The sequence below is a fragment of the Caloenas nicobarica genome, chromosome 13, assembly GCF_036013445.1.
Source record: "Caloenas nicobarica isolate bCalNic1 chromosome 13, bCalNic1.hap1, whole genome shotgun sequence".
Taxonomy (NCBI): Eukaryota; Metazoa; Chordata; class Aves; order Columbiformes; family Columbidae; genus Caloenas; species Caloenas nicobarica.
The window spans coordinates 9,318,886-9,333,407 of record NC_088257.1 but is presented as its reverse complement, the minus strand read 5'-3'; the positions used below and the strand labels follow the sequence as shown (position 1 = coordinate 9,333,407).

At 39.9% G+C, this 14,522-nt stretch overlaps 1 protein-coding gene across 2 annotated transcripts in view; it reads left to right on the top strand.

Annotated features, from left to right (window-relative positions):
* The first annotated feature begins 501 nt into the window (after window positions 1–501).
* The window catches only part of SPOCK1 (SPARC (osteonectin), cwcv and kazal like domains proteoglycan 1), a 291,932-nt gene continuing 277,911 nt past the window's right edge, over window positions 502–14,522 (top strand). For both annotated transcript variants that reach the window (XM_065644273.1, XM_065644271.1), the window contains exons 1-2: window positions 502–564; window positions 883–1,050. In XM_065644273.1, the coding sequence (XP_065500345.1) occupies window positions 883–1,050 (168 nt within the window). In that variant the 5' untranslated portion in view covers window positions 502–564. The remainder of the gene's footprint in view (window positions 565–882; window positions 1,051–14,522) is intronic.

Sequence of the window (14,522 nt, the reverse complement as noted above, 5' to 3'; positions counted from 1 at the left end):
CGGGCTGGACGGGGCTCTGAGCAACCTGAGCTGGTGCAGATGTCCCTGCCCATGGCAGGGGGGGGCGCTGGGGGCGCTGGGAAGGTCCCTTCCAACCCAAACCATTCTGTGATTCTATGAAAAATGTCACACGGAGCAGCACCCGCAGCTGTATTTAAAATGCTCAGCAGCAGCGTCTGTCCTCTTTGCCGGGCATCACCCTAATCAGCAGGGGATGAGCACGAGACCCCCTCCGCCAGCGGCCGTTACGGCGAGCGTTACCCCCGCCCCGCCCTCCACCTCGGCCGCGCCCCGCCCCCGCCCCCGCGCCGCCGCCCTCGGCCGGCAGGTGGCGCCAGCCCTGGGCTGCCGGCGGGAGCCCGCCCGGCGCGCGCACTCGGCCGGAGCCGCTGGCGGCGGCTGCTCGGGGCTCGGAGCTCCGCGCCCCCCGGCTGCGCGACCCGGCACCGAGCGGCGGCGGCCGCGCAGAGGAGAGGAGGAGGAGCGGGGAGAAGAAGAAGAAAAGGAAGAGGACGAGGAGGCGCGCACGGTGCTCGCAGCCCCGGCCGGCGGCACTGCCCGGAGGTAGGGGCTTCCTCCCCGCCCTGCAACCCAAACTTCGTGGAGCCAGCGCTGGCTGCCCCCGCGGGAGGCGTTACCGAGTGGGGTTTTGTAACGCTGTGTTTCCCCCTGGTTGGTCTCTGCCCAGCCCCAGGTGTTTTATTTTTATTCTTATTACTGTTGTTATTCCCTGCCTCTTCAGGGTGGGTCTCAGCGCACCCGGCAGCTCCGCAGCCAGAAGTTGGCGAAGGGGGAGAAGCCCCGACTTGGGTCCCCTCAAACTTCCCCGCCCGAGAAAGCCGCTGCCCCCCGCTCATCTCCGCTCTGCTCCTCTCCTTGCAGATGTCGGGGATGCTGGTGATCGCTGCCTGGTGCTTCCTGCAAGTGGAGAGCCGGCATCCTGAAATCATCACGAGTAACAGCAATCATGGCAATTTCCTGGACAATGACAAATGGCTGAGCACCGTTTCGCAGTATGATAAAGACAAGTACTGGAACAAATTCCGGGATGTAAGTACTTCTTTGTTTACCACGTAGTTCTCGTTTGCTCCGTTTGACCGTAGCATCCTTTCAATGGGTGGCTGCTGGCTTATAGAGGCTGTGGGTAGAAAAGAGATGCAGCTTGGAACCGGTTGCTGCTTGTATGAAGGATGTTCAGAGCTGTTCGGAAGCTGGACAGGCAGTTCTGGCATTCTTCATTGCTCCATCAATCCGGGCAGTTCGGGCTTGATGTCAGTCTCACTGAAAGTATACGGTCTTCAGTTTTCTTTTGGGGAGGAACTTTGGGCAAAGTTTCTGTGCCTGCTGGTTAAAAGGCTCATTAACTGTAAAATGATGAAATGGTGTGTGTGTAAGAAGGGAATATTTACCAGTTCAAGCCACAGGGTGGTAAACAGCGAGGCTTTTTTTTCCCCTACAGATTTGGTGGAAAACATTTTATTTTCAGTTCTGCTTATGGAGATCTTAAGTGGTGGTATAGGGTTGGAGAAAGCAATGCTTTGACTGTGTGGGTTTTTTTGGTCTGGAAAATAAGGGTAGCTTCAAGATGTGTTATGACATGTATGTGTACAAAACAAATCACTTTCCTAAGATTAAAGTTAATCCTTGAATTCCCCTAGTTTGGATACAATTGTGTGTATTATGTCAATAACTGGAGAAAGGGAAACATAACGTTTATGGTTAATGTAATATTTATGGAGCTCCTTTTGCTTCCGTTGTCTGTACGCCGAAAAAGCTTTTTTGAAACACACAGAGAAAACCTCGCTTCCATCTGCCCAAGGCTGCAGAAGGGAAGCATCGCTGTTAGCGTTGATCATGAGCACATTGAGGTTAATTGTTCTTTATTGCATGGGATTTGTGTGCTGTGGCTGCAGTCTGACTCTAGGAAAGGGAAGAGTAGAGCTGGTTAGTGGTTCTGCAAGTACTATTCTGTAAGAACTTGTTTAGCAAGCTGTGATGTTGAACTATATATTAACAAGTTAAACTGATGCTATGTATTCAGCTCTGGTTTTAACACTGTATCTTACTTTGCGAAGAGGAAGTCAAAGTATTATAGTTAAACGTGACCTGTCCCTGCCTGACTTATTCTGTCTACGTTTTTCTGTAGTTGTGGTCATCTCTGCGTCTCAGAAATGATGCTGCTCTGAATCTCAAAATAACAGTGTGGCCTTAACAGTGATATCAGCAGATATGTCAGAACGTATATTTGTTTGCAGTCACTGTGGTGAAATCCACCTATTGGGACTGTTTGAAGTTCTCGTATATTAGGTGTTTGGGAGAGCCTATACTTGTACATAACTAGTATTTTATTAAGGGGATTCTACAGTTAATAAGGATTCACAGATTTTTACCAGGCTCCAAGGGAATCTTTGTTAATATCTGGCTTAGACTCCTGGGGAACACAGGTTTAGGATTTCACTTGTCAATTTCTACATCCAACTTGATATGAGAATTTGGCAGCAATTGAAAATGGTAAATTGAATGAAGGATTGACAAATTAATCCAAAACTGCCTTTAACTAGGGACAGGTTTATAGCAAGGGGCATCTTTCAACAGTTTCCTTCCAAACTGAGACTTCGTATTAATCGCACTTCCCGAGCTTAAAGATTTTATTTCATTTAATGCAGTTTTCCTTTTTTTGAAGCCTGGAGTCCTTGAAACTTCTCGTCCCCTCTCCCCAGTCTCACAAGTGCAATTGTCAGAGAAATCATTCCTCTTCCTGTGGAAGATGCTCATGAAAATTACTACTTTCATGTTTTAAGGTTTCACTGCTGAAAATGCTAACAAAAACTGTAAAGCTTCAAAACTATTTTCTATAGGAAGAATAATTTTATGGAAAAAAAAATAAACAACTCTTAACCCCTTCTCTACCAAGCAAAAACTATAAAGTTCATGCAAAGTTTAGGTACATTTCTACCCAGCCATCTTAATGGTTCTATTTAATGACTTCAAAACTAGCATGTTACAAATGCATTTGACTATCCATGAAACATTTTATGTGTTAAATTGAGACTACTAATCATCCCCCACTAAGCTTTTTCCAAAAAGAAAGTATAATAAGCTTGCGTACGTAATCAAGCTCTTTGTAACTTATCTTCAACCAAAGTGATTTACTGCATTGTGATTTTCTGAGGGGGGTTTGGTGTCCACAGATGAAGACATACGCAGGTAGAGTTGCTGCCAACGCAGCAGGTATAGTAGAGACAGGGTGCGTCTTGCGTGCAGAGATGTCATTAGAAGAAATCTGGTCCTTGCTTTTTGGCTGTGTTGTTTGGGATAGATTGTTAAAGCATTTGTGAAAAAACTGCCTGGTGAGATGCAGCATAACAGAATTAACTGCTAAGTATGGGGTGGATTAGCATTTCATTCGTGATTGTTGAATTGTAAACTGTCTTCCCATCTTCCCTGTGTTCCCAAAAGGTAACCATGTATGCATCCTTACTAGATGAGGTTCTCAGTGTGGGCTTTGCACAGGAGGCTGGAGAATAGAAGTGGTATTTCAGTTAAAACTTTGGGTCTGATGCTACAGCTACTACAGAGAAGAAGGCCTAGTTCATACCCTGTAAATCAGCAGAAGCAAGCTTGCAGGAATTAGCATAATTACCTTTAGTAGGTTTCTGAATTTTATGTCATGTTATATAAATAAAATTCACAAATATTTACATAACTGCATCTTTATGTACAGTAGGAGAAACGCTGCAGGTATGGAGCAGAGATTTGATTTGATGTGGCTACTCCAGACTCTGAACGTGTATGCAGCACCAACATCTGTGCACACATATGTGCATATAAATCTGTCATAATGTTGCAGTAGTGGGTGTTTTCTTTTTGCAGATGATGTATAATTGAATATAAAATTTTAAATTGGGCTTCTCTCAACTTTTTCAGTTATTCTTTTCAAAATCAATTGGTTGGTCAGTCTTATTGAGCTTTGGTCCAATATGACCTGATTTGAGAAGATGGCTATTGATTGTTTCTTTAGGTATGACCCATATTTCTTTTGGGCAAAGACAGCATGGTAGTGGCACTTAAGGGCCCAGCAGTCATTATTCTGTGAAGAAGCAGCACAAAAGTATACCTCATTTGATATCTGCATTACGTCCACATAGGCTAAATTTTTAAGTCTGACTGAATTTAAAATGATGACCTGTCTGGTTAAAACAATACAACACAATCTTTTCATGTGACTTGAAGACAATTTGTAGAATATTCAAGTGCTCCATTTTTTAAAACAAGCAGAGCCTGTAAATGAATAATAAGACCAATGTGACTGATCTGTTGTGAAGCACATGCTGTCAAAAGTCTTGTATGTTGTCCAGCTGTCCAGTATTGATACTGGTGTAACATCTGATGTATTAATAAGCTTTCAGTTTAATCTGAACTTGATATTTTTGTCTGTCTTCTACTCTTGTTTTCTTTTCTGCCATGGGCTTTCTATGTGACCTACGGCGAAATCTTAGTTCTGTTTGAAGTCCCATTCTATAGCTGGGGATAATAGTATTTATCTTCCTCATAACTGTGTGTTGAAGCTGTTTAAAAACAAAAAAAAAAAAGGACAGAGTTCAGGATCTGTAGTAATATGGAATTAATTATTCACCTAATACGTATATTCAATGTGACTTGCTACATACTTAAGTAACTGTCTAGGTCTAGTTTAGAAAGTGTCTAAACCATAAAAACTAAATCAACATAATTATTACTAGAAAAAGAAAAAGGAAGCAAGCTGGAGTCTGTTGGAAGGACCTTCTTTTGTATAGATTTGAGGCTCGGAAAAGCAGACATCAGGGATATGAGAGTCAAATTAGACTTTTGGATATTATGAAAACAAATGTTAAGACCTCAATCTTTTGATCAAATCGAGAGAGATCCTTTGGCTTAAAGGGAGCTTGAACACGAATTTGACACTTGAGTGTGACGTGAATTCCTATGAGTCTTAGAAAGTGTTTATTTTGTGACCAGCCATACACAGTGTTCTAATAGGTCACCCTGCAGCATCTTGGTGTGTTCACAGAGGTTTCGCACGGAAGGTATAAAGCAGTGTCCTCTTAGTGTTAGGCCTCTCTTTAATAAAAAATTATATGAACAGAAAAATTCTATTACTTCTACTTGGACTTATGTCTATTACATTATTAATGCTTATATGTAAAAAGGTAATGAGTTCAACTAGCTATAGATTAAATTGCGAAAAGGAAGAAAAAAGTTGAATGAACTTAGAGGATCTAGTATAAACTGTACAAGGAATTTCTATGAAGTTGAAAGCTAAGAATTCTTGGCATGAAGTCTGGTTTCAGTGCATGTTTATGCATGGCAGGCTGCCAGGCCACGTTCTGAGCATTAACTAAGCTGTTTCTCTAAATTTTATTCCTTGCAGAGTTTCAGTTCAGACTATCATGTTAAAACCCCCATGCATTATATGCCTGGAGATCCTTTGAGACTGTGCATGCCTAAGAAGCGAGGCATGAAAGGTCATCATCTGTGTGTATACGTTCTTAGACTCACTGTGGATAAATAATTACCTATAACTATCAGCAGCATGTATAGTTACATATAACTAGATTAGATATTAGATTTCCCAGGTTGGTCGTAGACTACCATCCCCTCATACGATCCACTGAAGAGACAATTTTGTCAGTTATTAATTTTGTTGGCTATTTCTGAGTCTGAGTTCCTCCTCACACCTGATCAGAAGTGCAGTGTTGGGTGATAAAGCAAACACAGGGCTGGGAACTGGGGGACCTGTATTGTTCCAGCTTTGCCACTGATGAATTGTTGGGCTGGTTCTTCACACTTCTGCGCTGCTTTTCCCCTTGTTGCACTTATCTTTCTCTGATGTGTTTAGCCCAAAATTAGAAGCGTGGCAGTGAAACTTGATAGCAGAGAGTTGGAAAACATGACCAATACTGGGAAAGGCTGGAATACCAAGCAAGCAGAATTTGGAGACATTGAGAACTCAAATAATAGAAATGAAATGAAATTTAAAAGTACAAAGTAGAAGGTCATGGAAATGGAGAGCTAACATGAATTTATTCTGGGTCCTGGCAGCTCAGCTTGAAGTAGATGGGAGGGAAAACCTGTGTACTTCTATTGATTTGCAGAGTTATTCTAAGTAATAAAAGTAATGCTGCTCTGAGGAAAGCAAATATATTGTAGGAATGGATAAAACAAAAGATTTTTGTTCGGTTGAAGAAATAAAATTGTACAATGTATAGAAGAGAATACTTAATGAGGAATGTCGTGAGCACCTCTGATCACTGAAATGCAAGAAAGACAATTTTTTATGGAGTTGGTGAGCCAAGGGCCTTCCAGCATCATAGCCAAAAAGAGTCTGTTTTAAAATAATTTATTATATTAGTTTACTCACACAAAGCTAATTGTGTAAGAGTAAATTTGCTTCAGAAAGTTTATTGAGAGAAGGACAATAAAAGCTGCCTTGCTTGAAGTTGAGATAAAGAAATAAGTAGATAATTGGTGACAAGATTAACCTTATTTCTGAATTTAGGAATAAGGTTATTATTCCACCCACAGTTATGTTTTAAAAAGTTATCTTAATGAGCACTTCAGTTTCTATATGTAGCTTGTATGTTATCAAAATATTATGATGTAGTAAACTGTAATAAAAGAATCTGGATTTGGGGATTCTAGATGCCTTTAGAATTTTATATCCCATGTGTCTGTTCATGAAGTTTAAAGCCTTTGCAGATGGTAGTCTTGCTCCCTATCCATACAGCTTCTAGTGTGGCGGAACCTGATCTGTGATACCCAAATATCCCCTGACTCTTTGGGATTTTTGAGCTAACAATTCAATTGTGTAGACTGGGTTCTTTCTGCTGTCTTTTCCCTGCCAGGTACATGCCTTCAATGTGATCTCACTGCCAAGGACTCAATCAGTTTCAAGATATTACCTGATGCACTAGATGCTAAGGGGAAGCTACTTAGTTTGGCATTGCATTGTCTTTTTTCCATGTTGTATTTACATCTACAGGCAGAATGAAGCATTTTTCTGTCAACAATTTATTACCAGAACATCACATTTTCTACTTTTTTGACCTCAAATGCAAGCACAGGTTTTTCTGTGATTCAGTGATCAATACATATATTCCTGAAGAAACTATTCAGGCCCTGCTAATTATTGTAGTAGTGAAGATAGACGTGAAGAAGGTTACAGTACATTTGGAGAATACTTGCTAGCTAAGTAATGGATGTCCCCAGTCAGTAACATAGCTGGGTTATGAGACGGGACACAGGCACCTCTGGCTTGCTTCCCAGCAGATTATCATCCCAAATCCACCTTCAGATTTAATTGAAGGTGAAGATTGTGTGTATGGATTCCAGTGGATCTGAACTGAAGTACAACAGAGTTAAAATGTGAGGGACAAGGCTGGAATATAAATGTGGTTGCAGGGTACAGCTGAGATGTACTTGCCGAAGCTGCAAGAAGTTTAAAATAATAGCAAAATATGAGACTGAATTTCTGCAAATGAAATTCATAATCAGCTGCTTACAAACAGAAGAGAGATGCTTACTGCAAATGCCCTTCTTCAGCTTGACACTTTCCTTCTGCAGTGGACAAGGGGAAAAATGACGGCATTTAAGTCAGAGTAATTAACTTGGAAGGTACAGAGAGCCAGCTTTTTGTAATTAACTGACACTTATCCAGGTTCCCTCAGAATTACCGAAGACTCCAAAGCTAAATAGGTCAGTAGAAACTACAGTATTAGTTTCTGTATTATATGTCTTAAATTGTAACATGAGTAGATTCCTCACTTACAGAAACATTCTCTAGACTGCAGTCACAAATCATGTCCCTGCTATGGAATTCTGTAGATTTGGAGTTTTCACTAATAGATTTTACAAGTTTATAGAGTAACCATTGTTGTATTCTGCTGTTTCCACCCTCTCCTCCCTTCCAATTTTATGAGATTTCTTCTCCACAGGGGCTCACTTTGTTATGAATTTAAACACCTTTGTAAGGACAAAAGAGAAATCTGTTTCTTGATGAGTGTGAGGTTAAAAATGAATAAAAAAAAAAAAAGTGGAGTAGCCAGTTTTGATGTATTGCTATGTGTGCACCTTTGTGCGTGAGGGTTAGGAAAAAAAAAACCCCAGCAAATCAAACCCCAGTACACAGTTGTGAGATAGATTTTATATATATATATATATTTGTTAAAACTCATTCTTGTAAAAGGAAAAAATGAGGGGAAAAAAACCCACACAAATGAGCCATGTGTTGTGTCAAACCATGTCAGTGTAATATAAAATGAGTGGATTGAAATTAGTCATAGGAGGCTGAGTTCTGATGTCTGTTAGTGTAACAACTGTTACCAGGCTCAAGTATCCATGGGTAAATACTAGTTTTATTTCAGGTAAATTGTCCAGGATTAAGGTTGAGAAAATCAGGCTCATTATTCTCAAGTGCCAAAACTTAAAGCTTAGTTATGATACTATGTTTTCAACATCAGGGAGATTATTGCCTTTTTTTTTTGTCTCAAGTATTTTACCTATTTGTCCTATATTTACGGTTTCAACCAGGATGCTAGAAATATGCAATTTCAGTCAGCGCATCTATAGCAATGTGTGCATTTTGGTGGATAAAGTACGAGACTATCCGAATTTTGGGTGAGACAGATGAGTTGCTTTTTTTTTACAGAAGGCAGGACTATGAGGGAAATGGAGGTCAAATATTACACCTAGACTATGACAACTTTTTGCTTTTAGATAACACTTGTTTATTCAAGGGTTGTTTGATTATTTCTTTCTTTGTGTACCCAAAAATGAGATTCGCCCGAAAGAGCTGTAGTGAAGTCTTGGTTGTGTTGAAGCTGATGATCTAATTCTCCAAGTGAGGCCTGATTTTGATTCTCATATTCCTCATCTTCCTGTTCTCTTAGACAAAGAACAGCTGTACATGAAAGACCAGTTAGATTAAATGGTTCTTTTTGGCTTTTGAAGGACATTTTGTAATTGGAAAAGGCTGAAAGATCAGCTGTCTGGCCAGCATAAATAGGAGAAGCTCCCTCAAAGTCTCTGGAAGAATCAAACTATCTGAAAATCAAACATCTACAGTCTACAAAGTACACATTTTCTAGATTCCAATCAAAACAAGAAAGTGGAGTTGACACAGAGCAAAGTTAAGGTAATGCTGCGGCTTCCAGGGTAAATTTCTGTCCTTCCAACACTTAACACTTGCATCTTTACACAAGGCTGCAAAGTTTCCAAGCCTTAACTCCATGTCCATAGTCTGTCATCAAGTAGGTAATTCCAACTGTTATCATTGGTGGATCTGATGTTGCAGGTTGGTAGCTAAAATCAAATTACACATTTGGACTGATCATCTAATGTCTAATGAGTTCCAAGGCTGAGATACGATTCAAAATTCAGTTTACAGATAAATTGCTAAGCTACTGAATAAAGGTTTTGGCAGGGGGTAGATTGGTCTTTATCTGTCACTTCCATAGCTTGGTTTGTAATCCAGGGTAACAGAAAATCATTCTCATTAAATAGGTACAAAGGGGCATCAATTAATTCTGTGATCTTAGCTGTCCTTCTAATGAACTTAGTGTCATAAATCCACTTCACTGATGCTTTCTCCTGGGCAGATAAAAAAACCACTTTACTAAAAATTACTGTTAGAGTAACTATATTCAGAATGGATTTTAAAGAAGGTTTCAGTATATCGTGGCTTACAGTTGAATTCTGACTAGCACTGGGATTGACAGAGGTAGTGATACTCGTCTGCCTATGCAGGTTGTTTTGCAACTGTCACATTAGCTGTGTATGGAATTTTGTTTGAAATTTCACAACATATTCTGTGAATAGTTTTTATGGGCTTTTTAGCTTGGCAATCTGTCTTTGCCCTTCCTTTCCTGAGTTCCATTGCCTATTCACAAGTTTATTTCAGTAGTGGCTTCTAGTGTTTGTATATTGTTCTCTCTGCCTGTCTCTTCAAGTTATAGCAGTTACACAACTTAAACCTGAACAAAGATTAAGGTCGAGAGGTAGAAGCAGATGCAGTCATTGGAATTGGGCAGGTGGAATGCTTAATTTTTTTTTTTTTTTTCAATTTTTATAATTGCAGGATTAAGAAGGAATGCAGCTGAGTTGCTTGTTCAAGGGAGTGAGTGGAAAATGTTTTCAGAGTACTGTTTCTGTGTGTACTAGGGATGTTGAGGTTCTTGGTAGAATTTGATTGCAATTGGTAAATACTAATAAAAATCAATTTTAGAGACCTCAGAAATGCAGTGACAGTGATTCCACATCCCTCTCTATTTTCAGCCTTGTAGCTGGGATGACCAGTTTCACATTTTCTTGTGCTGTCACTCTAAAAGCACAGAATTAAAATATTTCCACTGAACTGTACTACATAGGTACCAAAATAATTGCATTTCCATATTACTCCAATATGTTTCCTCTCCCTCCTACTTCAGGGGATGCATATCAGGAATCCCATTATCTGAAAAATTCACAGTACATACAAATGTGTAGCAATGATACCTTAAAGGAACTGTTCTCAGATATGGTCACTTTATCCAAGTCTATACCAATTTAAACATTGATTTCTAGGAGAACTCTCTTAGTCTTCCAGTATTTGTGTATGCACCAATACCTGATGTACTCCTTGCCTGTATGAGAATTTGCTGAGTGCTTTCATCTGCAGCAGAGCCCGTCCTGTTTGGAGATTTCCAGTGCTGAGCCCACCCCGGGGTCCTGGACTGCATGGAGCAGGTGAAGACTCCTTCACCTCACTCAATACCCAGGCTTTTGTGGCATTCTTTGCTGCACTTTTCCCATGCGGTTAGGCATACGGAGATGTATATCTAGATTAGACAGATGTGGAAGCAGTGAATAAAGCTGGTTCAGAGTTATCCATCAAGCTAATGCCAGATCTAACAACAAAATTTATGTCGTGTAAGTCCCAGGACAGTGCTCTTCTGCTGAGCTCTGTACTGTGTTGGAATACAGAAGGACAAAGCCTAACAGATCTGTATTCTTCCTTTAGATATATGTGCCAGGATTTGACAGCAGTGGTTACTGGGTCAAATTCATTTCTTGTTTGAGAACATAAGCTTCACTTAAGGTATAAAAGGGATAAATTTTGTCCATCTTTTTTCTAAGTGAAGCCAGGGTAACCAATCTTTTTGATACCTAGATGACATTTATTTGTTTATTTAATACTAGATAGGAACACTTCTTCGTTTGATACCATATTGAAGGGGGACTAAGTATTTCCTGTTGAAGCAGAGATGTTAGGCAAAACAGATTTCCTCTATCTTCATGTATTTTAATGTTAAACTACACCTGCTGAAACTGATGACTTAGAAATTTTGAATCTACTTATCTTTATCTTTATAAAACTTATTTCATATGTCTAAAAAAGAAATCGGTTCATGTAAAAGAACACTGGAGTGCTGCCTTCAGCAAAGGTGTCTATAGGTACAGGATAATTAGTGATTTAAATACAGAGTTGTCTGCCATATTCCGTAAACACAACCACGAATCTCCATGTTATGGTTCACTCAGGACAGCAGCATCCAAAAAAAATCATGTTGCAATTAATTAGAATAAATATAAACTGGAAAAATACTGCACAACAGTCAGTTATGCACATAACTGCAGTTCTGCAGGATGAAGGAAACTGGTAAACAAGATATGTTTGCTCATAAGGAGTTATATAGTAATTCGGATTGGCCCACAGATTTATTAGTCTCCTCATGCTTATATAACAGAGTTAAGTTGGATATACCAAGATGCTTAATGGTTTATTTTCATTGGAATATGAGGCAACAGGGACTGAAGTGATGATCCTTATGTGACACAATCGTCTGTTTTTATATCTAGTCTCCTTTTCTTTCTATAAAGCCTTTGGCTCCTCTCATGAAGGGTGCTTTGTGTCTTATGCATATGTCTTAATAAATGTTAAAATGATAGGCAGATTGAAGATTTTGTGGCTTGTAATGAACTTCTTATAACCCGAGATGAAAGGTAATTTCCTCCCCTTCCCCCAAGACAGTGCTGTTACAGACTGTAAGCATTTCCTATTCAGGTGAAATGCCTTGTAAAAGAGAAGACTGAACATAAGTGCAAGAAACTTTAATGGGTAAAAATGGCCAATTTTTGAGCATTCATAAAAAGAGAATATAAACAATCTTAGAACCATTTAAAAATATATTGAAACTTCCACTTCTAAAGCAACGTCTGCCATCACAAATAGTCCTATCTCCTTATATAAAGGGAAGAAAAATCCAAACAACTTCTTATGGGCCATATTCTGCTATCTGTATTTTTTAAAGTTACCGCAGAAACTTAGCGTTAGTTTCTGTTGAGATACTCCATCCATGGTTTAATGTTTAATGGCAGAATATGGCTCTGCGTAAGCAAGAATGAGCAATATTGTATTACAGCAGGGTGATGTATTACACAAACAGAGAGATCTGGGATGCGCCCAGCATGGCTGTAGTTCTCATTAGCAGTGAAAGAAGCTGCAAACAGGAAGCAATTTTGAAACCTGCCTCCATCATTGCAAAACCATTGCTGATATATCAGGGATGCCGTAGTTGATGTGTTCCATCCAGAATGATGCAAGCTGGTCTATAAAATTTGAACTCAATAAGGATATATGAAGAGATAAGATACTAAGTTGAAGCCTTAGTGCATGGCTGATTTTCAAGCTCAAGCTTCCTGAAACTAGGAGTTACTGAAGCTGCAATGATGGAATAAATGTGTTTTCCTCAGTCGTTCATTAAAACCAGAAACTACAGGTGCAAGCAAATGAGAAAAACCTAACCAACCAACCAAAACACACAACAAAAACAAACAAACCAACCACAACCAAAACACAAACAACAAAAAACTCCAAAACATACGATCTGCATCATGGGCAAATGAATGGATAATTTAGCAGTTCCAGGCAGAGCAGTCACGGCTGGGATGAAGACATGCTCCATTAGGTGAGAAATCATGGTTGGACCAATCTTTGCTGAAGCCCAAAGGTCTCTCTTTATGGAAAACACCTGGCAGAAAGAGGAAATGAAGAACATGATAAGTGTCTGTGTGTGTACTGAGGTAATGAGTTTATAAACTCAGAATGGGAAGAAGCTAGAAAAGGACAAACAGGTTTTATCATAGAATCATAGAGTAATTTTGGTTGGAAAAGACCTTTAAGATCGAGTCCAACCATTAACCCGCCACTGCCAAGTCCACCTCTAAACCAAGCCCCTGCTTCGTTAGAGAGGATTCCAAAGAGGTGGGTTGATGATGCTGTTGGGATTAGAGGGAGAGGAGAGCAGCACGGGCTTTAGAAAGTGTCCAGCTGGAGGTTAGTTCACTGCTGAGCAGTGTCCTGCATGATCCTGACCTGGGCACCAAGTCTTGTGAGCAAAGCTCCTGAGAACCCCCGCTTAAGCAATGTGTGTGACTCTGGGCACAGTTGTAAAGATTCTCTTGCTGAGTATACACAGTACATTTTGGACTACAAGCAATCCCCGCTGGCTTATTGCCACATGAGAAGCTATAGACATCTGCCCTTATGTGGTCTTTGTACTGTGTGACTTGTGTGTTGTGTGGCGGGCGGTATTGCATTTAATTTGAGATAAGCAACACAGATGCATTGTAGAAAGAATACATGTGCTTTAATCACTTTTTTTCATTGAAGTGTAGTTGTGGCTATCTGTAGCATTCATAATTAGCAGAGGAACAGATGGCAAAAGCTTGGTTTAAAATGGGGCATCCACATTGAGTGATCATGTGCTGCTGCAAGCTTATTTGGGGAGCAGTTTGCTCTGCTCCCTTGGATGGTGCTCTAATACAGTGGTGCAGGAGTAAAGCAGGAAAAGAATTTGTAACAGTTGGTGTAATTGTATAGGGCATACATAAAGTATGGAAAACATTTAAACTTTCCAATATCTCCTGGATGCTAGTGTCTCATGCTGCACAAGGATGAATTTCAATCTTTATTGTCCTGCAGAGCTGAAAACTGTTATGTATGTGTTCAGAGATAGGGTAAGTATAACCAACTGTCCATAAGATTTCTCCTTTCCACTGTCCTTATTTCTGTGCAGAAGGGAACAATTCTGTTCTCTGCTCAAATTTTGTTAAGTATTGTAATGTAGCTTATTAAAAAACAAAAAAACCAAACAACAACAAAACCCAAAACCAAACAAAACCAAAACAGATAACAAAACAAACAAAAAACCCCTATATATATTTTGCTTGTGTGTTTCCAACATTAGCATTGTGCTGCAGTTTTTCAAAGCTAGAAGACATGAGAGGATTTTGTCAGCATTTCACCATGATGCTTGTTTCACATAGAAAGCCAGAGGGCAAAATAAAGTGGTTTCTTTTGGTCCATGTAATCTTTTCAGAAAGCAGGGGTAGCCCTGCAGGCACAATCACTGAGAATTGTATGAGGTAACGTTCAGGGTGATGAGATCTCAGATGGAAAAGCTGATTGATTAGTTGCATGATTCCATTCTCCAAATTCAAAACTT